The sequence below is a fragment of the Hyperolius riggenbachi genome, chromosome 2, assembly GCF_040937935.1.
Source record: "Hyperolius riggenbachi isolate aHypRig1 chromosome 2, aHypRig1.pri, whole genome shotgun sequence".
Taxonomy (NCBI): domain Eukaryota; kingdom Metazoa; phylum Chordata; class Amphibia; order Anura; family Hyperoliidae; genus Hyperolius; species Hyperolius riggenbachi.
In genome coordinates this window covers 561,645,602-561,668,400 of record NC_090647.1, presented here as the reverse complement: position 1 = coordinate 561,668,400, position 22,799 = coordinate 561,645,602, and the positions used below count along the sequence as shown (strand labels likewise).

At 47.2% G+C, this 22,799-nt stretch overlaps 1 protein-coding gene across 2 annotated transcripts in view; it reads right to left on the bottom strand.

The window, feature by feature from the left end:
- LOC137545166 (uncharacterized) overlaps window positions 1–22,799 on the bottom strand; it is a 155,121-nt gene that overhangs the window by 31,264 nt on the left and 101,058 nt on the right. Inside the window, exons 2-3 of one of the 2 annotated variants that reach the window (XM_068266279.1) lie at window positions 7,646–7,951; window positions 1,989–2,252 (exon numbers count right to left, since the gene is read on the bottom strand). In XM_068266279.1, coding sequence (XP_068122380.1) covers window positions 1,989–2,252; window positions 7,646–7,951 — 570 coding nt within the window. The remainder of the gene's footprint in view (window positions 1–1,988; window positions 2,253–7,645; window positions 7,952–22,799) is intronic. The other variant, XM_068266280.1, reaches the window with a different exon arrangement.

Sequence of the window (22,799 nt, the reverse complement as noted above, 5' to 3'; positions counted from 1 at the left end):
TTTTCTAAAAACCTATCCTTTAAGATGTCTGCCTGCAAATCGAAGTCCTCTAGGTCGGTACAATTCCGCCTAATACGAGTGAATTGATTGAACCACAATGCACCAAAGTACAATGCACCAATAAAACAATTTAGATCAGCAGTGACCCAGGAAGAATTTGATATTTATGGTAATTTAAACTGTAACAGCAAAGGTGTAATATATATCATAGAATGCGGTTGCAATAAGCAATACGTGGGAAGAACAAAAAGGAAACTCTCATCTAGAATTGGAGAGCATGTGAACAGTATTAGAAAAAGAAATAATAAATTGCCACTAAGCAAACATTTCTGGGAATGTCATGGGGGAAGCCTGCAGACCTTTAGATTCTATGCAATTCAAACTGTCGAGAAAGATTGGATTTATATATTGAACAGTTTGGCTCTGCTGGGATTGAATTTAGATGTGGAATTGTTCGCTTTTACATAAGGAATGTTCTTATATGTTTTCATGCAGATCTATGGAGAAAAACACATTGTGGGCATTTGTAGCAAATAGCGTAGAGAAAGGGGTGGAGCTATGATATAAAAAGAGCTGAGAAGCAAACGAGAACACGCCCTGAGGAAGGTAGGCGTATCCCACCGAAACTAGTCGGCATTGGGTTGTCAGAGTGGTGACGTCACCTCTACAGTTCCGGATTGAATCTGAGGAACGATTCTTCAGCAAAGTGCTTAACATCCGCGGCAGACGTCAGGTTAACACGGGAGCCACCGGCCGGGGCTCATACTGCCAGAAGACATAGCGGAACCGTAAGCATAAAGGAATCAGTTATCTACCCCTTAGGCTGCGTGAGTTGTTTGAACTGTCCTTTTGGACCCGCAGCACGCTATTTTGCTTGAATGTTATGCAAAGAAATGGAAGTTTGAAAAGTCTGCAGGACGTTATCTGGTTTTAAAAGTTCTGCTTTTGTAAAGTTCTGCAGGATGCTATTTGTTTCTAGAGGTCTGTGCAAATGCAATCTGCCTATACAAAATCCTGCAAGATCTAATTTGCATACCAAGGAATGCGGAATTATCCACTTTACTCCTGGTGGATGTATATGAAATTGTATGTCTAAAGCTTTGCAAGACGAGATTCAAGCTATTTAACATGAACGGTTTCCTGTTGGATTTATGAATTATACCTTTGTGAGCTCACAGGACGTTATTTTTATTTATTTTTTATTTTTGAACAAAAAAGGCCATTATTGCCATTTTAAAGGTGCAAAAACACTTTTAAACATTGGAAAGGTGCTATAGGGATTGGTGCAATTTTATGCTAGAGAACGAAGTTTACTCAGCGAATCAATCTATAGGTATATGTTGTGGCGTGTGCCAGACTGTTTGCCATAGGGAGGTGGGACTGAGAAAGTTGGCTAGTGTATGCTTGCATATTAGTGTAATATATATATGAATTTGAATTTATGAATTGAATAAAATTGTATATGTGATGGTATATATAGGCGCATGAGTGATTCTTAAGGCATGAAGATGTTGACAACTAAGGCATGAAGAGGAAAAAACTTTCTGCTCTCTGCACAATTGTTCTGTCTCTCAGGACAGGGAAAAGAAACTTCTCCCACAGGGCCTCCTCTGGCTTCTGGGGCCCCCTGCGGCTGCATCCCTTGCAGGGTCTATTGTTATGCCTCTGATAAGACTTCATTATCCATCTGCACTGTCGTGTAGCTTAACTGCTGTGCACTCCCCCTCACACAATAACACCGCCCCATCCCCCTCTATTCAGGTCACATGATCACCCCAGTACCCACCCCCCTTACCTGTGATCTCCAGCCGGTGGTCCCGGACCTCCTTTACTGACACCGCCCCCTCTATACAGGTCACATGATCACCCCCAGTACCCGCCCCCCTTACCTCTGATCTCCAGCTGGTGGTCCCGGACCTCCTCATTGACACTGCCCCCTCCCCCTCTATACAGGTCACATGATCACCCCAGTACCCGCCCCCCCTTACCTCTGACCTCCAGCCGGTAGTCCTGGACCTCCTCACTGACCGGGTTGGTGACCCTGACCCGGAATGTCCTCTCGGCATCGTCTCTCTGCACACTCGGGATAATCAGCGTCCTGTTGTCATCTATCAGCCGGTATCTCTCAGGGAGACGCCCCCCGTCCAGCTCCCAGGTCACATTGCTCTCTTCTCTAGAGAACTGGACAGTCACAGCAATGTCCTCCCCCAGCCGGCTGCTGTTACTGCTTATGTTGTAGATGAGAACCGGATCTGCAATGATCAGGAGGACACGCCCCATCAGTCATGTGACACCAGTACAGAGACATGGGATAGATTGCTAGCTCTTGTACCCACACTGATCATGTGATCTGCAGCCCCTCCCCCCACATACACTCCCCATCAGTCATGTGACACCAGCACAGAGACATGGCATAGATTGCTAGCTCTTGTACCCACACTGATCATGTGATCTGCAGCCCCTCCCCCCACATACACTCCCCATCAGTCATGTGACACCAGCACAGAGACATGGCATAGATTGCTAACTCTTGCACCCACCCTGATCATGTGATCTGCAGCCCCTCCCCCACATACACATCCCATCAGTCATGTGACACCAGCACAGAGACATGGCATAGATTGCTAGCTCTTGTACCCACCCTGATCATGTGATCTGCAACCCCTCTCCTACATACACGCCCCATCAGTCATAGAACACCAGCACAGGGACATAGGATAGATTGCTAGCTCTTGTTCCCACACTGATCATGTGATCTGTAGCCCCTCCCCCACATACAGTCACCAGTGTTACTGACCTCTATGACATGCGGTATAACGTCAGCTCCCCCATAGAGTACAATGGAGGTTAGGGGGAAGTGTGATGCAGGATATGGACTCTTAAAAAGAACGCACTGGAGGGCGCTGCTAAAATAGGGTCAAAATAACTTCCTCCTGCTGCAACCGCCTGAGGTGTGGTTACCCCCTTACCACACCTAACCTCTAAGACTGATATATAATGCACTAGGAGGTGCGCTGGACATTGAATCATACACAGTTATGGTAAAATTGAAAAGAGAACGTATTTATTAAAAGGATGTTCCAAACACTGCTGTACCTTAGACACATAAGTATTCCACGCAAACACCTTTCACACATGGAAAAGCATGCTGGTTCCCCTTAAAATGGATAATTATTCAACAGATCTGTACAAAAAACATATATATGTATATCCTCATAAAATTATATATAAAAATTGCATTCATAGGGTTAAATGCTCACAAACGCTAGTTGCATCCCCTCTTGGATGGTAGAGCCTCTGTGTGGAGGGAATCAAAAAGTAAAATTGCACCACAAGTACCAGAGTATAATCCCTCCGCACTCGGTAGTCCAGTTACACCGCGGACTTCTTACCCAATCCAGCCGCTTGTAACCTTCCTGGGCAGTCTCCTTCCCGGGGAATCCTCTACCCCAATTCAATACCAGTCCAGGGGTGTGCCACGTAGTACCGCTCCAGCGGTCAGCTGTGCTTCCCAAGCGCTGCACCGCAACTCACTCCAATGGACGACTTCCGGTTCTCCGAACTCAGGGCAAAGACGTCACTTCCCTGTGTACGTCCGCCCGATGGCTGAAAGTGATTTCCTTGCGTTCCACCACTGCCAATCCACTCGCGAGCCACAAGCAGTAGACGGCTGATAGGCAAAAGCAGGGAGTAGATCTATATTCACTGGGGCGCCCCTATAGAATCACAGACAGCATTTGATTGACATGTTTCGACGACGCGGTCGTCTTCATCAGAATCTGGGGAACAATATGGAAGTCGCCATCTTTTATAGGATGGTATTCCCCAATTAGCTCCTCCTTGCGTTGCATTAAAGTGATATTCCTCTCCTTGTCTACATGTTCATCACGGGAGTGCATTTACTCATGACCTGTTGTTTATGTCAGTAGAGAGTTGAAACCCTTCACAGCGATAAGGGGGCACTCTACACAGATAACTTCGTGCTTCACAGAAATGGAAAGTTCTTATTTCACAAACTCCTGTTATATTAAAATAGTGCTCCTCTCATTATCCTCATATTATTCGCTGAAGTGTTTTCACTTGTAACTGAATGTCATATAGATCAGAAGTTCATGCTTATCACACCAATTAAGGGGCACTCTGCATCGATATCTCCAACTCCACCGGATTTGGGGGGTATTAACCCCCAAGTTCCTGTTTCAATTTATTTCAATCGATGCCCCCCATATCTTTAGATACAATCACGACTACATAATTAAGTTTTAAAAAAACAACAATTTTCTTTATATATTGAATATTATGGGGGAATCCAGCAATGCTTTGGAGAACCAGGATGCTTATACCATAAGAGGTAATACACTAACTCATAAAACCAAACAATTCCATTTCATCATTCAAACCTTTAGGTATCAGGGTGTCTAAATTAAAAATCCACCTACTCTCCTGTCTCGACATTTTGGCTATGTAGTCACCCCCCCTTACGTCTCTATGTACAACCTCCAAGCCAAAATATACCACCTCCCGTACACTGCACATATGGAATTCCCTAAAGTGCTTGGACAATGGGTGTCCCTCCCACCCCTTCCCAATATTATTTAAATGTTCACCAATTCTGCTCGATAGGGTTCTTTTAGTACGACCAATGTACTTTTTATTACATGGACAGATAAGGCAATAGATAACACCCTCAGTATCACAGGTGATTAGATCTCTGATTTTATATATATCCCCCCTTTCTGCTACTTCCACTATCTTTTTATAATTCTTGGTCTTTTTACAATTAATACATCTCCCACATCTCACAAATCCTCCATTATTTCTTGATTTCGGGGCATATATATAGCTACTGGCCGCCGTTGCTACCTTAAGGCCTATATTGCTACATCTTCTATAGACAATTGAGGGTTCTATAGGTAGGATCTCATTCAACAATTTGTCCTGTCTCAGGATATTCCAATGTTTAGAAATGATATTACGCACCATTCTACTACACGGACCATACCTCAAGTTTAATTTTAATGAATGATCTTGTGTTTCCCCTCTATTTTTCTTCTTAATAAGTAAATCTTTTCTTTCAATACTCTCTACAGCATTTTTTGCTGCTTCAATATTATCTTTTTCACTAAATTTCACCGAGAGTATTGATACCTCCTTTACAGTATTTTGATTTAATTTAACTATAAATTCTCTAAGTGATTTATAGTTAAATTAAATCAAAATACTGTAAATTTGAAATTCACGTCAGAAATTAGTGATAAAGAGATTAATTTCTTAGATATTAGTATATATGTGGAGGATGGGAAAATAAAAACACGGACATATTCCAAGCCCACGGACGTCAACAGTTACATACTAACTACAAGCTGCCACTTTCCTCCTTGGTTGAACACTATACCGAAGGGCCAGTTTATATGTCTCAAAAGGAACTGCACAGAAGATGAAGAATATAAGAAGGAGGTATCAATACTCTCGGTGAAATTTAGTGAAAAAGGTTACACCAAAGATAATATTGAAGCAGCAAAAAATGCTGTAGAGAGTATTGAAAGAAAAGATTTACTTATTAAGAAGAAAAATAGAGGGGAAACACAAGATCATTCATTAAAATTAAACTTGAGGTATGGTCCGTGTAGTAGAATGGTGCGTAATATCATTTCTAAACATTGGAATATCCTGAGACAGGACAAATTGTTGAATGAGATCCTACCTATAGAACCCTCAATTGTCTATAGAAGATGTAGCAATATAGGCCTTAAGGTAGCAACGGCGGCCAGTAGCTATATATATGCCCCGAAATCAAGAAATAATGGAGGATTTGTGAGATGTGGGAGATGTATTAATTGTAAAAAGACCAAGAATTATAAAAAGATAGTGGAAGTAGCAGAAAGGGGGGATATATATAAAATCAGAGATCTAATCACCTGTGATACTGAGGGTGTTATCTATTGCCTTATCTGTCCATGTAATAAAAAGTACATTGGTCGTACTAAAAGAACCCTATCGAGCAGAATTGGTGAACATTTAAATAATATTGGGAAGGGGTGGGAGGGACACCCATTGTCCAAGCACTTTAGGGAATTCCATATGTGCAGTGTACGGGAGGTGGTATATTTTGGCTTGGAGGTTGTACATAGAGACGTAAGGGGGGGTGACTACATAGCCAAAATGTCGAGACAGGAGAGTAGGTGGATTTTTAATTTAGACACCCTGATACCTAAAGGTTTGAATGATGAAATGGAATTGTTTGGTTTTATGAGTTAGTGTATTACCTCTTATGGTATAAGCATCCTGGTTCTCCAAAGCATTGCTGGATTCCCCCATAATATTCAATATATAAAGAAAATTGTTGTTTTTTTAAAACTTAATTATGTAGTCGTGATTGTATCTAAAGATATGGGGGGCATCGATTGAAATAAATTGAAACAGGAACTTGGGGGTTAATACCCCCCAAATCCGGTGGAGTTGGAGATATCGATGCAGAGTGCCCCTTAATTGGTGTGATAAGCATGAACTTCTGATCTATATGACATTCAGCTACAAGTGAAAACACTTCAGCGAATAATATGAGGATAATGAGAGGAGCACTATTTTAATATAACAGGAGTTTGTGAAATAAGAACTTTCCATTTCTGTGAAGCACGAAGTTATCTGTGTAGAGTGCCCCCTTATCGCTGTGAAGGGTTTCAACTCTCTACTGACATAAACAACAGGTCATGAGTAAATGCACTCCCGTGATGAACATGTAGACAAGGAGAGGAATATCACTTTAATGCAACGCAAGGAGGAGCTAATTGGGGAATACCATCCTATAAAAGATGGCGACTTCCATATTGTTCCCCAGATTCTGATGAAGACGACCGCGTCGTCGAAACATGTCAATCAAATGCTGTCTGTGATTCTATAGGGGCGCCCCAGTGAATATAGATCTACTCCCTGCTTTTGCCTATCAGCCGTCTACTGCTTGTGGCTCGCGAGTGGATTGGCAGTGGTGGAACGCAAGGAAATCACTTTCAGCCATCGGGCGGACGTACACAGGGAAGTGACGTTTTTGCCCTGAGTTCGGAGAACCGGAAGTCGTCCATTGGAGTGAGTTGCGGTGCAGCGCTTGGGAAGCACAGCTGACCGCTGGAGCGGTACTACGTGGCACACCCCTGGACTGGTATTGAATTGGGGTAGAGGATTCCCCGGGAAGGAGACTGCCCAGGAAGGTTACAAGCGGCTGGATTGGGTAAGAAGTCCGCGGTGTAACTGGACTACCGAGTGCGGAGGGATTATACTCTGGTACTTGTGGTGCAATTTTACTTTTTGATTCCCTCCACACAGAGGCTCTACCATCCAAGAGGGGATGCAACTAGCGTTTGTGAGCATTTAACCCTATGAATGCAATTTTTATATATAATTTTATGAGGATATACATATATATGTTTTTTGTACAGATCTGTTGAATAATTATCCATTTTAAGGGGAACCAGCATGCTTTTCCATGTGTGAAAGGTGTTTGCGTGGAATACTTATGTGTCTAAGGTACAGCAGTGTTTGGAACATCCTTTTAATAAATACGTTCTCTTTTCAATTTTACCATAACTGTGTATGATTCAATGTCCAGCGCACCTCCTAGTGCATTATATATCAGGATATGGACTCTTACCCAGCACACGGATGGATGTAGAGGACAGGACTTTATCTCCAGTACCCCGATCCCGGACCTCATACACACAGGAGTCTCCCCTCCCAGCCTGGGGGAGGGTCCAGCAGCCGCTGCTGATGTCCAGGTGGAATCTGGGGTGGAAGCGTTCAGTGCGGCTGATGTGACAGACGATCTGCAGCAGTCTCTCCTCCTCCTCCTCTCCACATCTCCTGGAGAGCAGCAGGACGGGGAAGTTGTCAGGACACTTCATGTCACACCGAGTGATGTTTGATCCAACCTGTGCACAATCCGGTACGGAGTTTCCTGCTGGGATAATAGAACACACTGAGTGCTGTGATGATAGACACATGAGGAAGAGATCAGTAACTACCAACAAAAGACTGATCTGACGCAGAGGCCCCTTCGTATTCAATTAACTTTTCTCCCTCCCCCAATAGGGTTTTCCCCTTCTTCAACATCTTCAAGAAGGCCCTCAAAACTCACCTTTTTCACTCTGGCCTACCTGTGTCTCCCCCAACCCCCCCCCCCCTACACTTCCTCACTGGTGCTATAAACCCGCAGCTGAACTTTGGTCTGCTACCTTTCATGTGCTTACCTCTCCCTCTAGATTGTAAGCCCTTGGGCAGGGTCCTCCTCCTTGTGTGTTTTACCTGATCATGCACCTCCATCACCGAACACCCATCCTATGGATCTGAGTGAACCTAACTTACCTAATCTCCATGCTCCATCCAGTGACTGACTAAGCATTAGCTGGTACTCATACTGTGCTGTGTGATCTCCATGCTCCAGCCAGTGAATAAGCATTACCTTGTACTCATACTGTGCTGTGTGATCTCCATGCTCCCATCCAGTGACTAAGCATTACCTTGTACTCATACTGTGCTGTGTGATCTCCATGCTCCATCCAGTGACTAAGCATTACCTTGTACTCATACTGTGCTGTGTGATCTCCATGCTCCCATCCAGTGACTAAGCATTACCTGGTACTCATACTGTGCTGTGTGATTTCCATGCTTCCATCCAATGACTAAGCATTATCTTGTACTCATACTGCACTGTGTGATCTCCATGCTCCATCCAGTGACTAAGCATTACCTTGTACTCATACTGTGCTGTGTGATCTCCATGCTCCAGCCAGTGACTAAGCAATACCTTGTACTCATACTGTGCTGTGTGATCTCCATGCTCCCCTCCAGTAACTAAGCATTACCTGGTACTCATACTGTGCTGTGTGATCTCCATGCTCCCCTCCAGTGACTAAGCATTACCTTGTACTCATACTGTGCTGTGTGATCTCCATGCTCCCATAGTGTTGGGCGAACACCTGGATGTTCGGGTTCGTGAACGTTCGCCGAACATGGCCGCGATGTTCGGGTGTTCGCGCCGAACTCCGAACATAATGGAAGTCAATGGGGACCCGAACTTTCGTGCTTTGTAAAGCCTCCTTACATGCTACATACCCCAAATTTACAGGGTATGTGCACCTTGGGAGTGGGTACAAGAGGAAAAAAAATGTAGCAAAAAGAGCTTATAGTTTTTGAGAAAATCGATTTTAAAGTTTCAAAGGGAAAACTGTCTTTTAAATGCGGGAAATGTCTGTTTTCTTTGCACAGGTAACATGCTTTTTGTCGGCATGCAGTCATAAATGTAATACAGATAAGAGGTTCCAGGAAAAGGGACCGGCAACGCTAACCCAGCAGCAGCACACGTGATGGAACAGGAGGAGGGCGGCGCAGGAGGAGAAGGCCACGCTTTGAGACACAACAACCCAGGCCCTGCATGAGGACAAGAAGCGTGCCGATAGCATGCATTTTGCCGCCATGCAGTCATAAATGTAATACAGATAAGAGGTTCCAGGAAAAGGGACCGGTAACGCTAACCCAGCAGCAGCACACGTGATGGAACAGGAGGAGAAGGCCACGCTTTAAGACACAACAACCCAGGCCTTGCATGAGGACAAGAAGCGTGCCGATAGCATGCTTTTTGCCGCCATGCAGTCATAAATGTAATACAGATAAGAGGTTCCATAAAAAAGGGACCGGCAACGCTAACCCAGCAGCAGCACACGTGATGGAACAGGAGGAGGCGCAGGAGGAGAAGGCCACACTTTGAGACACAACAACCCAGGCCTTGCATGAGGACAAGAAGCGTGCGGATAGCATGCATTTTGCCGCCATGCAGTCATAAATGTAATACAGAAAAGAGGTTCCATAAAAAGGGACCGGCAACGCTAACCCAGCAGCAGCACACGTGATGGAACAGGAGGAGGGCGGCGCAGGAGGAGAAGGCCACGCTTTGAGACACAACAACCCAGGCCTTGCATGAGGACAAGAAGCGTGCGGATAGCATGATTTTTGCCGCCATGCAGTCATAAATGTAATACAGATAAGAGGTTCCAGGAAAAGGGACCGGTAACGCTAACCCATCACAGATGGTCATTGTTCATGTTACTTGGTTGGGGTCCGGGAGTGTTGCGTAGTCATTTCCAATCCAGGATTGATTCATTTTAATTTGAGTCAGACGGTCTGCATTTTCTGTGGAGAGGCGGATACGCCGATCTGTGACGATGCCTCCGGCAGCACTGAAACAGCGTTCCGACATAACGCTGGCTGCCGGGCAAGCCAGCACCTCTATTGCGTACATTGCCAGTTCGTGCCAGGTGTCTAGCTTCGATACCCAATAGTTGAAGGGTGCAGATGGATTGTTCAACACAGCTACGCCATCTGACATGTAGTCCTTGACCATCTTGTACAGGCGATCGGTGTTGGAGGTGGATCTGCACGCTTGCTGTTCTGTGGGCTGCTGCATGGGTGTCAGAAAATTTTCCCACTCCAAGCACACTGCCGATACCATTCCCTTTTGGGCACTAGCTGCGGCTTGTGTTGTTTGCTGCCCTCCTGGTCGTCCTAGGTTTGCGGAAGTCAGTCTGTCGGCGTACAACTGGCTAGAGGAGGGGGAGGATGTCAATCTCCTCTCTAAAGTCTCCACAAGGGCCTGCTGGTATTCTTCCATTTTGACCTGTCTGACTCGTTCTTCAAGCAGTTTTGGAACATTGTGTTTGTACCGTGGATCCAGAAGGGTATAAACCCAGTAATTGGTGTTGTCCAGAATGCGCACAATGCGTGGGTCACGTTCAATGCAGTCTAGCATGAATTGAGCCATGTGTGCCAGAGTCCTGCCAGAATCCTCATCATCCTCTTGTGAGCATTGTGATCGTTGTTGTGATGCATCATAGTCGTCACCTTCTTCCTGGTCTGCTTCTGCTGACCATTCGCGCTGAATTGTGGAAGTCCAACGTGCACCGCTCTGGCCCTCGTCAGTGGTGGCATGAAATTCCTGCTCCAACTCCAGCTGTTCCTCCTCCTCTTCTTCATCATAGCTGCTGGGGCCAGCGTTTCCTGAGGCGGATGGCCTGATGTTGGTACCATTACGCTGATCGTTTTCTCCTTCAGATTCCCCCAGTTGCATCATGACAGCTGTTTCCTTGATTTTCAACATTGACTTCTTCAGTAAACACAGCAGTGGTATGGTAATGCTGACTGAAGAGTTGTCACTGCTCACAAGCAACGTGGATTGCTCAAAATTTTGGAGGACTTGGCAGAGGTCCAACATGTTGGCCCAATCGGATCCACAGAAGCTTGGCAGCTGTCCGGATGCGCCTCGGTACTGCGCCGTCATGTACTGGACCACTGCACTCTTCTGCTCGCAAAAGCGGGCTAGCATGTGCAGCGTAGAATTCCAGCGCGTAAGGAACATCACACAGCAAGCGATGGTGGGGGAGATTGAAGCGCTCCTGCATCTTGGCGAGTGCCCCCGAAGCAGTACTGGAATTTCTACAATGTTTGGCCACTCGTCGCACCTTCAACAGAAGATCGGCCACGCCTAGGTATGTCCTCAGGAACCGCTGAACTACTAGGTTCATCACGTGCGCCAGGCAAGGGATGTGTGTCAGCTTAGCCAACCTTAAAGCGCGAATGAGATTACTCCCATTATCACACACAACCATGCCCGGTTTCAGGTCCAGCGGTGCCAGCCACAAATCCGTCTGTTCCTTTATTCCCCTCCAAATTTCCTCCCCTGTGTGCTGCTTATCCCCAAGGCAGATCAGCTTCAGCAACGCTTGCTGACGCATGCCAACAGCTGTGCTGAACTGCTTCCACGATCCTACTGCTGCTGGGTTAGCGTTTCCGGATGAGGTACAGCTTTGAAATGCGTTGGAGGAGAAGGAGTCAGAGAGGTAGGTGCTGCTGTTGTTATCCAGTGGGAGGGACGGCGGTGCAGCGGTTTGCGGCGTGGGCAACACCCGCGCCGTAGCAGGTGTGGAATCGCTGCCAGGCTCCACAAGGTTCACCCAGTGCGCGGTAAGGGAGATGTATCGACCCTGGCCGAACGCACTCGTCCAGGTGTCAGTGGTGAGGTGAACCTTGCAGGCAACGGCATTCTTCAAGCTTCGGGTTATTTTGCTGACCACATGATCATGCAACTCAGGCACTGCAGAGCACGCAAAGTGGTAGCGGCTGGGAACCACGTAACATGGGATGGCCACTGACAACATGCCCTTGAAGCTGTTTGTCTCCACCACTCGATATGGCAGCATTTCGCAGGCCAGAAGCTTGGCTATGCTGGCTGTTAGTGCCACGGCCCGGGGGTCATTTGCTGGCAATTTCCTCTTGCGCTCAAGCATCTCCGAGACAGACAACTGAACCGTACGGCTGCACACTGAACGGATGTTGGTTGTTGTGTTTGATGACTGGGAGACCTCAAGAGCACTATTCCGGAAAGTGACAGTGTCAGCGTCATCTGATGTTTGTGAATGTTGTTGTGAACCACGCAATGGCTGGGCTACTGCTGCTGCTGAGGAGGGTCTGGTGGTGAGTCTGGTGACCCCAAGGGAGGCAGTGTTGCTGGTACCCTGTCCTGGCGCCCACAGAGTGGGATGTTTGGATACCATGTGGCGGGTCATGCTGGTGGTGGAGAGGTTGTTAATATGTTTCCCCCTGCTCAGGCGGGTCTTGCACACCTTGCAAATCACCATGGTACCATCCTCACTGCAGTCTTCAAAGAAAGGCCAGACTTTGGAGCACCTGCTTGCTGGCGATTTCTGTTTGCGCCTCTTTTGCGTCTCACTTGAACTTCCACGCTTGTGGTGCCTGAAATTTCGCGCCGCCTACCTTGTGGCACAAGGCGAACTCGTGCAGCAGTGGGTTCTTCAACAGAATCATCTGTGCTGCTACGACGGCGATGTTCTCCTTCACATACAAAATCTGGGTCTCTGTCAACATTGTCCATACCCTCCTCCTCTTCCATCTCCTCAAACTCGTCATATGTGATTGTGGGCCGCCGCCGTGGAGTAGAGCTCCCCACAACAACCTCTGCGCAGCACACTCCAACGTCGTCTTCAAGATCTTCTCGGCCAACCTCCTGCAATTGAAACCCCTCCTGCCCAACTTGCTCTGGGATTTGGGTTTCAAAGTCCTCGGACTCGCCTTGCATTTCAGTGCGCGGTGCATTTCCCACAGTCAATGGTTGTGAATCCGGGCACAACATTTCTGGCTGTTCCATTGACCTTTGAAAGGTGGAAGTTTGTTGGGCTGGGAATAGCTCCTGCGAATACCCCATTGTGTCCTGAGGAAATTCTTCGGACTGGTTATTTGGCAGTTGTGTGCGTGGTGTCGCTGCCGGTTGTGTCAGCTTTGTGCCCACTGGCTCCTTGTAACTGGCTGAGGACTCGGACCTCGTGCGTGATGTGCTGGTGCTGCTTAACCCACTGCTGGACGCTTGAGAGGTCATCCAATTAATTATCTGGTCCTGTTCTTTTGGATTTGTGAGGGTTGATTTCCTGGACAACATGGGCGGTATTGAGTGGGTTTTCTTCGGTGCTCCACTGTGGCCTGTACGTGAACCGTCAGGGGGAACACCTCTTCCCTTGCCCCTCCCTCTTTCACAGGATTTCTTCTTCATTTCACTTATCCTTAAAGTTCACGCTCACTGGCAGCAGTACAGTGGCAGTACAGAAATGCTATACAGTGGCGGGTGAGCGGTGTACTACTGTTCCCAGCAGAGACACAGAGTGGCACTAAACATAATGCTGTACAGTGGTGGGTGAGCGGTGTACTACTATTCCCAGCAGCGACACAGAGCACAATGCTATACAGTGGTGGGTGAGCGGTGTACTACTGTTCCCAGCAGACACACAGAGTGGCAGTAAACACAATGCTATATAGTGTGGGTGAGCGGTGTACTACTATTCCCAGCAGCGACACAGAGCACAATGCTATACAGGGTGAGCGGTGTACTACTGTTCCCAGCAGACACACAGAGTGGCAGTAAACACAATGCTATATAGTGTGGGTGAGCGGTGTACTACTATTCCCAACAGCGACACAGAGCACAATGCTATACAGGGTGAGCGGTGTACTACTGTTCCCAGCAGACACACAGAGTGGCAGTAAACACAATGCTATATAGTGTGGGTGAGCGGTGTACTACTATTCCCAGCAGCGACACAGAGCACAATGCTATACAGGGTGAGCGGTGTACTACTGTTCCCAGCAGACACACAGAGTGGCAGTAAACACAATGCTATATAGTGTGGGTGAGCGGTGTACTACTATTCCCAGCAGCGACACAGAGCACAATGCTATACAGGGTGAGCGGTGTACTACTGTTCCCAGCAGACACACAGAGTGGCAGTAAACACAATGCTATATAGTGTGGGTGAGCGGTGTACTACTATTCCCAGCAGCGACACAGAGCACAATGCTATACAGGGTGAGCGGTGTACTACTGTTCCCAGCAGACACACAGAGTGGCAGTAAACACAAAGCTATATAGTGTGGGTGAGCGGTGTACTACTATTCCCAGCAGCGACACAGAGCACAATGTTATACAGGGTGAGCGGTGTACTACTGTTCCCAGCAGACACACAGAGTGGCAGTAAACACAATGCTATATAGTGTGGGTGAGCGGTGTACTACTATTCCCAGCAGCGACACAATGACTGGGGGGACCCTGGCTAGCCTGGCTGGAGAGAGAACTACCCTGCCTGCCTACCCAAAGCTAAACCCACAGACAAATGGCGGAGAAATGACGTGGATCGGGTATTTATTTACCCGAACCACGTGACCCGTTCGGCCAATCACAGCGCTAGCCGAACGTTCGGGTAACGTTCGGCCATGCGCTCTTAGTTCGGCCATATGGCCGAACAGTTTGGCCGAACACCATCAGGTGTTCGGCCGAACTCGAACATCACCCGAACAGGGTGATGTTCTGCAGAACCCGAACAGTGGCGAACACTGTTCGCCCAACACTACTCCCATCCAGTGACTAAGCATTACCTGGTACTCATACTGTGCTGTGTGATCTCCATGCTCCATCCAGTGACTAAGCAATACCTTGTACTCATACTGTGCTGTGTGATCTCCATGCTTCCCTCCAGTGACTAAGCATTACCTTGTACTCATACTGTGCTGTGTGATCTCCATGCTCCCCTCCAGTGACTAAGCATTACCTTGTACTCATACTGTGCTGTGTGATCTCCATGCTCTATCCAGTGACTAAGCATTACCTTGTACTCATACTGTGCTGCGTGATCTCCATGCTCCATCCAGTGACTAAGCATTACCTTGTACTCATACTGTGCTGTGTGATCTCCATGCTCTATCCAGTGACTAAGCATTACCTTGTACTCATACTGTGCTGCGTGATCTCCATATTCCATCCAGTGACTAAGCATTACCTTGTACTCATACTGTGCTGTGTGATCTCCATGCTTCCCTCCAGTGACTAAGCATTACCTTGTACTCATACTGTGCTGTGTGATCTCCATGCTCCCCTCCAGTGACTAAGCATTACCTTGTACTCATACTGTGCTGTGTGATCTCCATGCTTCCCTCCAGTGACTAAGCATTACCTTGTACTCATACTGTGCTGTGTGATCACCATGCTCCCCTCCAGTGACTAAGCATTACCTTGTACTCATACTGTGCTGTGTGATCTCCATGCTCCCCTCCAGTGACTAAGCATTACCTTGTACTCATACTGTGCTGCGTGATCTCCATGCTCCCATCCAGTGACTAAGCATTACCTTGTACTCCTACTGTGCTGTGTGATCTCCATGCTCCCCTCCAGTGACTAAGCATTACCTTGTACTCATACTGTGCTGTGTGATCTCCATGCTCCCATCCAGTGACTAAGCATTACCTTGTACTCATACTGTGCTGTGTGATCTCCATGCTCCCCTCCAGTGACTAAGCATTACCTTGTACTCATACTGTGCTGTGTGATCTCCATGCTCCCCTCCAGTGACTAAGCATTACCTTGTACTCATACTGTGCTGTGTGATCTCCATGCTCCCATCCAGTGACTAAGCATTACCTTGTACTCATACTGTGCTGTGTGATCTCCATGCTCCCATCCAGTGACTAAGCATTACCTTGTACTCCTACTGTGCTGTGTGATCTCCATGCCCCATCCAGTGACTAAGCATTACCTTGTACTCCTACTGTGCTGTGTGATCTCCATGCTCCCCTCCAGTGACTAAGCATTACCTTGTACTCATACTGTGCTGTGTGATCTCCATGCTCCCATCCAGTGACTAAGCATTACCTGATACTCATACTGTGATGTGTGATCTCCATGCTCCCCTCCAGTGACTAAGCATTACCTTGTACTCATACTATGCTGTGTGATCTCCATGCCCCATCCAGTGACTAAGCATTACCTTGTACTCATACTGTGCTGTGTGATCTCCATGCTCCCCTCCAGTGACTAAGCATTACCTTGTACTCATACTGTGCTGTGTGATCTCCATGCTCCCCTCCAGTGACTAAGCATTACCTTGTACTCATACTGTGATGTGTGATCTCCATGCTCCCCTCCAGTGACTAAGCATTACCCTGTACTCATACTGTGCTGTGTGATCTCCATGCCCCATCCAGTGACTAAGCATTACCTTGTACCCCTACTGTGCTGTGTAATCTCCATGCTCCCATCCAGTGACTAAGCATTACCTTGTACTCCTACTGTGCTGTGCGATCTCCATGCTCCATCCACTGACTAAGCATTACCTTGTACTCCTACTGTGCTGTGCGATCTCCATGCTCCATCCAGTGACTAAGCATTACCTTGTACTCATACTGTGCTGTGTGATCTCCATGCTTCCCTCCAGTGACTAAGCATTACCTGGTACTCATACTGTGCTGTGTGATCTCCATGCTCCATCCAGTGACTAAGCATTACCTTGTACTCATACTGTGCTGTGTGATCTCCATGCTCCCATCCAGTGACTAAGCATTACCTTGTACTCATACTGTGCTGTGTGATCTCCATGCTTCCCTCCAGTGACTAAGCATTACCTTGTACTCATACTGTGCTGTGTGATCTCCATGCTCCCATCTAGTGACTAAGCATTACCTTGTACTCATACTGTGCTGTGTGATCTCCATGCTCCCATCCAGTGACTAAGCATTACCTTGTACTCCTACTGTGCTGTGTGATCTCCATGCTCCCCTCCAGTGACTAAGCATTACCTTGTACTCATACTGTGATGTGTGATCTCCATGCTCCCCTCCAGTGACTAAGCATTACCCTGTACTCATACTGTGCTGTGTGATCTCCATGCCCCATCCAGTGACTATGCATTACCTTGTACTCCTACTGTGCTGTGTGATCTCCATGCTCCCCTCCAGTGACTAAGCATTACCTTGTACTCATACTGTGCTGTGTGATCTCCATGCTCCATCCAGTGACTAAGCATTACCTTGTACTCATACTGTGCTGTGTGATCTCCATGCTCCCATCCAGTGACTAAGCATTACCTTGTACTCATACTGTGCTGTGTGATCTCCATGCTCCCATCCAGTGACTAAGCATTACCTTGTACTCATACTGTGCTGTGTGATCTCCATGCTCCATCCACTGACTAAGCATTACCTTGTACTCATACTGTGCTGTGTGATCTCCATGCTCCCATCTAGTGACTAAGCATTACCTTGTACTCATACTGTGCTGTGTGATCTCCATGCTCCCATCCAGTGACTAAGCATTACCTTGTACTCCTACTGTGCTGTGTGATCTCCATGCTCCCATCCAGTGACTAAGCATAACCTTGTACTCCTACTGTGCTGTGTAATCTCCATGCTTCCATCCAGTGACTAAGCATTACCTTGTACTCATACTGTGCTGTGTGATCTCCATGCTCCATCCAGTGACTAAGCATTACCTTGTACTCATACTGTGCGATCTCCATGCTTCCCTCCAGTGACTAAGCATTACCTTGTACTCATACTGTGCTGTGTGATCTCCATGCTCCCCTCCAGTGACTAAGCATTACCTTGTACTAATACTGTGCTGTGTGATCTCCATGCTCCCCTCCAGTGACTAAGCATTACCTTGTACTCATACTGTGCTGTGTAATCTCCATGCTCCATCCAGTGACTAAGCATTACCTTGTACTCATACTGTGCTGTGTGATCTCCATGCTCCCCTCCAGTGACTAAGCATTACCTTGTACTCATACTGTGCTGTGTGATCTCCATGCTCCCATCCAGTGACTAAGCATTACCTTGTACTCATACTGTGCTGTGTGATCTCCATGCTCCCATCCAGTGACTAAGCATTACCTTGTACTCATACTGTGCTGTGTGATCTCCATGCTTCCCTCCAGTGACTAAGCATTACCTGGTACTCATACTGTGCTGTGTGATCTCCATGCTCCCATCCAGTGACTAAGCATTACCTTGTACTCATACTGTGCTGTGTAATCTCCATGCTCCATCCAGTGACTAAGCATTACCTTGTACTCATACTGTGCTGTGTGATCTCCATGCCCCATCCAGTGACTAAGCATTACCTTGTACTCATACTGTGATGTGTGATCTCCATGCTCCCATCCAGTGACTAAGCATTACCTTGTACTCATACTGTGCTGTGTGATCCCCATGCTCCCCTCCAGTGACAAAGCATTACCTTGTACTCATACTGTGCTGTGTGATCTCCATGCTCCCCTCCAGTGACTAAGCATTATCTGATACTCATACTGTGCTGTGTGATCTCCATGCTCCCCTCCAGTGACTAAGCATTACCTTGTACTCATACTGTGCTGTGTGATCTCCATGCTCCCATCCAGTGACTAAGCATTACCTTGTACTCCTACTGTGCTGTGTGATCTCCATGCTCCATCCAGTGACTAAGCATTACCTTGTACTCATACTGTGCTGTGTGATCTCCATGCTCCATCCAGTGACTAAGCATTACCTTGTACTCATACTGTGCTGTGTGATCTCCATGCTCCCCTCCAGTGACTAAGCATTATCTGATACTCATACTGTGCTGTGTGATCTCCATGCTCCCCTCCAGTGACTAAGCATTACCTTGTACTCATACTGTGCTGTGTGATCTCCATGCTCCCATCCAGTGACTAAGCATTACCTTGTACTCCTACTGTGCTGTGTGATCTCCATGCTCCATCCAGTGACTAAGCATTACCTTGTACTCATACTGTGCTGTGTGATCTCCATGTTTCCCTCCAGTGACTAAGCATTACCTTGTACTCATACTGTGCTGTGTGATCTCCATGCTCCCCTCCAGTGACTAAGCATTACCTTGTACTCATACTGTGCTGTGTGATCTCCATGCTCCCATCCAGTGACTAAGCATTACCTTGTACTCCTACTGTGCTGTGTGATCTCCATGCTCCATCCAGTGACTAAGCATTACCTTGTACTCATACTGTGCTGTGTGATCTCCATGTTTCCCTCCAGTGACTAAGCATTACCTTGTACTCATACTGTGCTGTGTGATCTCCATGCTCCCCTCCAGTGACTAAGCATTACCTTGTACTCATACTGTGCTGTGTGATCTCCATGCTCCCCTCCAGTGACTAAGCATTACCTTGTACTCATACTGTGCTGTGTGATCTCCATGCTCCATCCAGTGACTAAGCATTACCTTGTACTCATACTGTGCTGTGTGATCTCCATGCTCCCATCCAGTGACTAAGCATTACCTTGTACTCATACTGTGCTGTGTGATCTCCATGCTCCCCTCCAGTGACTAAGCATTACCTTGTACTCATACTGTGCTGTGTGATCCATGCTCCCCTCCAGTGACTAAGCATTACCTTGTACTCATACTGTGCTGTGTGATCTCCATGCTTCCATCCAATGACTGATTAAGCATTACCTTGTACTCATACTGTGCTGTGTGATCTCCATGCTCCCCTCCAGTGACTAAGCATTACCTGGTGCTCATACTGTGCTGTATGATCTGGTCTCTCTTGTATTCCTGTATTGTCATATTGCTGTATGTCACCCCTAAATATTGTCTGTAACCCTAACTAATGTCCAGCGCTGCGTAATATGTTGGCGCTTTATAAATACAAATAAATAAGTTCTCACAGGAAATGTATTCCCACCTCATTAATAAAAAAAAAGAAATTACCTTCCAAGCCTCCAGCAAGACCACACTGAAAATACATTTGTCATTTATTTTGTACAAAAGATGAAAAATGATGAACCGGAGAAATATGTGAAGTAAACTGAATAAGAGCCAGTGTGTTTTCCTCATCCAGTCGTCCCCGAAGATGATCAGATGAATGGGATTCCCCCACACTGGTGTGATATTGTAAAGGAGCCCATATACTGGCAGACAGCCAGCAGACACAACCATCAGACAACCTCTGATCAGAGAAGGATCTGCTAACACACCAACACAGATTTCCATTCGTTTTCAACATACCCCCCCCCCCCCGGCACATCGCCTTCTATGTCATCAGAATCAGATTTATTTCACCAAGTGCGGCGGAAGCTACACTCAGAATTATTTGTGGTACACACAGGCATAGGGCTTAGTGCAAAAAAAAAAAAAATTAAAAAAATAAATTACAGGTTTACAACAGTGAACGTGAACTGACATTGTGCAAAAGGTGCATAAAAAAACAGACAGAATAAAAACAGAACATAACATGCGGATATAAGGGCCTAAAGTGGCAGTTCTGCAGGATGACCGGGGGGCCATGCTGGGTGGACATTCAGCGTAAGGGGCATTAGTTTAGAAGGGATACGGCTTGGGGGAAGAAAGAGTTCCTGTGCCTGGAGGTTTTGGTGGGAATAGTTCTGTAGCGGCGGCCTGAGCGCATGCGGATAAAGAAGCGACTACCGGGGTGGAGGGGATCTTGTGCAATCCTGTTTGCCCTAGATCGTAGCCTGGATGCGTTTAGGAGGTCCAGGGGTGTCCCAATGATTCTCTCCGCAGCCTTGATCACCCTTTGCAGTCTGTACTAGTTGCTTGCAGTAGCGCCTGCACAGGGCCGGCCTTTGACCGGAGCGATCGCTCAGGGCGCCAGCTTCCAGGGGGGCGCTCCTGCCGCCCTGCCTGCATATCTATTATTTAACTGGCTGCTGCGCTGTGGGCACCGGCTGGGTCCGTTTCGTGTGGTAGCTCCGCCCCCTGGTGGTGCCGGGGCTGATGGGGGCGAAGACCAAGAAACTGTTGCTGCGGCTCTGCCTCTTGAAGTGCGAGCCAGTAATTTCGCCCCTCTGTAAGTGATTGGAGGGAGCGTGGCTCAGCCTCAGGCTGCTCAGGACTGAGAAGCGCGCAGCACGCGCTGGCATAGGGATCACCACCATAGCAACGAGCCAGGGGGGGCCCGGGCATGGCCGGATTTGGGCATGGCCGCATAAAGGGCACCACAGAGCCATGGGCGTCCGCAGAAAATTTTCCAGGGGGGGGGCAAAAAGCGGGGAGCAAAAAAGCGGGGCGGCGCGCGTAGCGCGGCGCGACGCAAATTTGGGTTGGCTACGCCATGCGGCGCGCATAGCGCGCCGCGCCACGAAATGGGTGTGGTCATGAACCAGAATGTGGGTGTGGTCGTGGGTGGAGACAAGTTTACATGAACTAAGCAATGGTGGGACATTAGATTAGGACAGTGGTGGCGAACCTTTTGGAGGTCGAGTGTCCAAACTGCAAAGTCACTTTACTATCACAAAGTGCCAACAGCAATTTAAACTAAATACAAACGTTTTAACTCATACATGAATATTATGGAAAATTAAGTTGAAAATAAACTGTGAAGATAAACAATTTCATCCATCGTACTCCTGAAAAAAATTATTCATTTTTTTAGAACCTCCCAGTTTCATTTTCTGTTTTAAAAAGCGGAAAAAGTAGGTTTAATGCTATTGTCTCATATGATGATGATTCAGCTTTTTCCATAGTCTCGCAGTTAGCAATCATGTGATCCCCAACAAGACAAATTCAGCAATCATGAGGCCCCCCCCCATCAAGACATTCAGCAATCATGAGGCCCCCAACATGACCAACTCAGCAATCATGAGGCCCCCAACAAGACAAATTCAGCAATCATGAGGCCCCCAACAAGACAAATTCAGCAATCATGAGGCCCCCAACAAGACAAATTCAGCAATCTTGAGGCCCCCAACAAATCATGAGGCCCCCAACAAGACAAAGTCAGTAACCATGAGGCCCGCAACAAGACAAATTCAGCAGTCATGAGGCACATAAATAGACAGCTTTTCACATAAATAGGCAGAATGCCCCCTTAATATGTAGACACCTCTCACCTGGCAGCAGTTCCCCAAAATACACTTAATCTGACAGCAGTGGTTGCCCAAAAATAGGTAGCCCCAGGTCTATAGGTGTCCCCAGAATAGGTGGCCAGCAGTATAGATGTCCCCAGAACTGGTAGCCAGGGGTAGAGATGTCCCCAGAACAGGTAGCCAGGGGTATATGTGCCCAGTATATGTAGGCAGGGGTATATGTCCCCAGTATATGTAGGCAGGGGTATATGTCCCAGTATATGTAGGCAGGGGTATATGTCCCAGTATATGTAGGCAGGGGGATATGTCCCAGTATATGTAGCCAGGGGGATATGTCCCAGTATATGTAGGCAGGGGGATATGTCCCAGTATATGTAGGCAGGGGGTATATGTCCTAGTATATGTAGGCAGGGGGTATATGTCCCAGTATATGTAGCCAGGGGGATATGTCCCAGTATATGTAGGCAGGGGGTATATGTCCCAGTATATGTAGCCAGGGGGATATGTCCCAGTATATGTAGGCAGGGGTATATGTCCCAGTATATGTAGCCAGGGGATATGTCCCAGTATATGTAGCCAGGGGGATATGTCCCAGT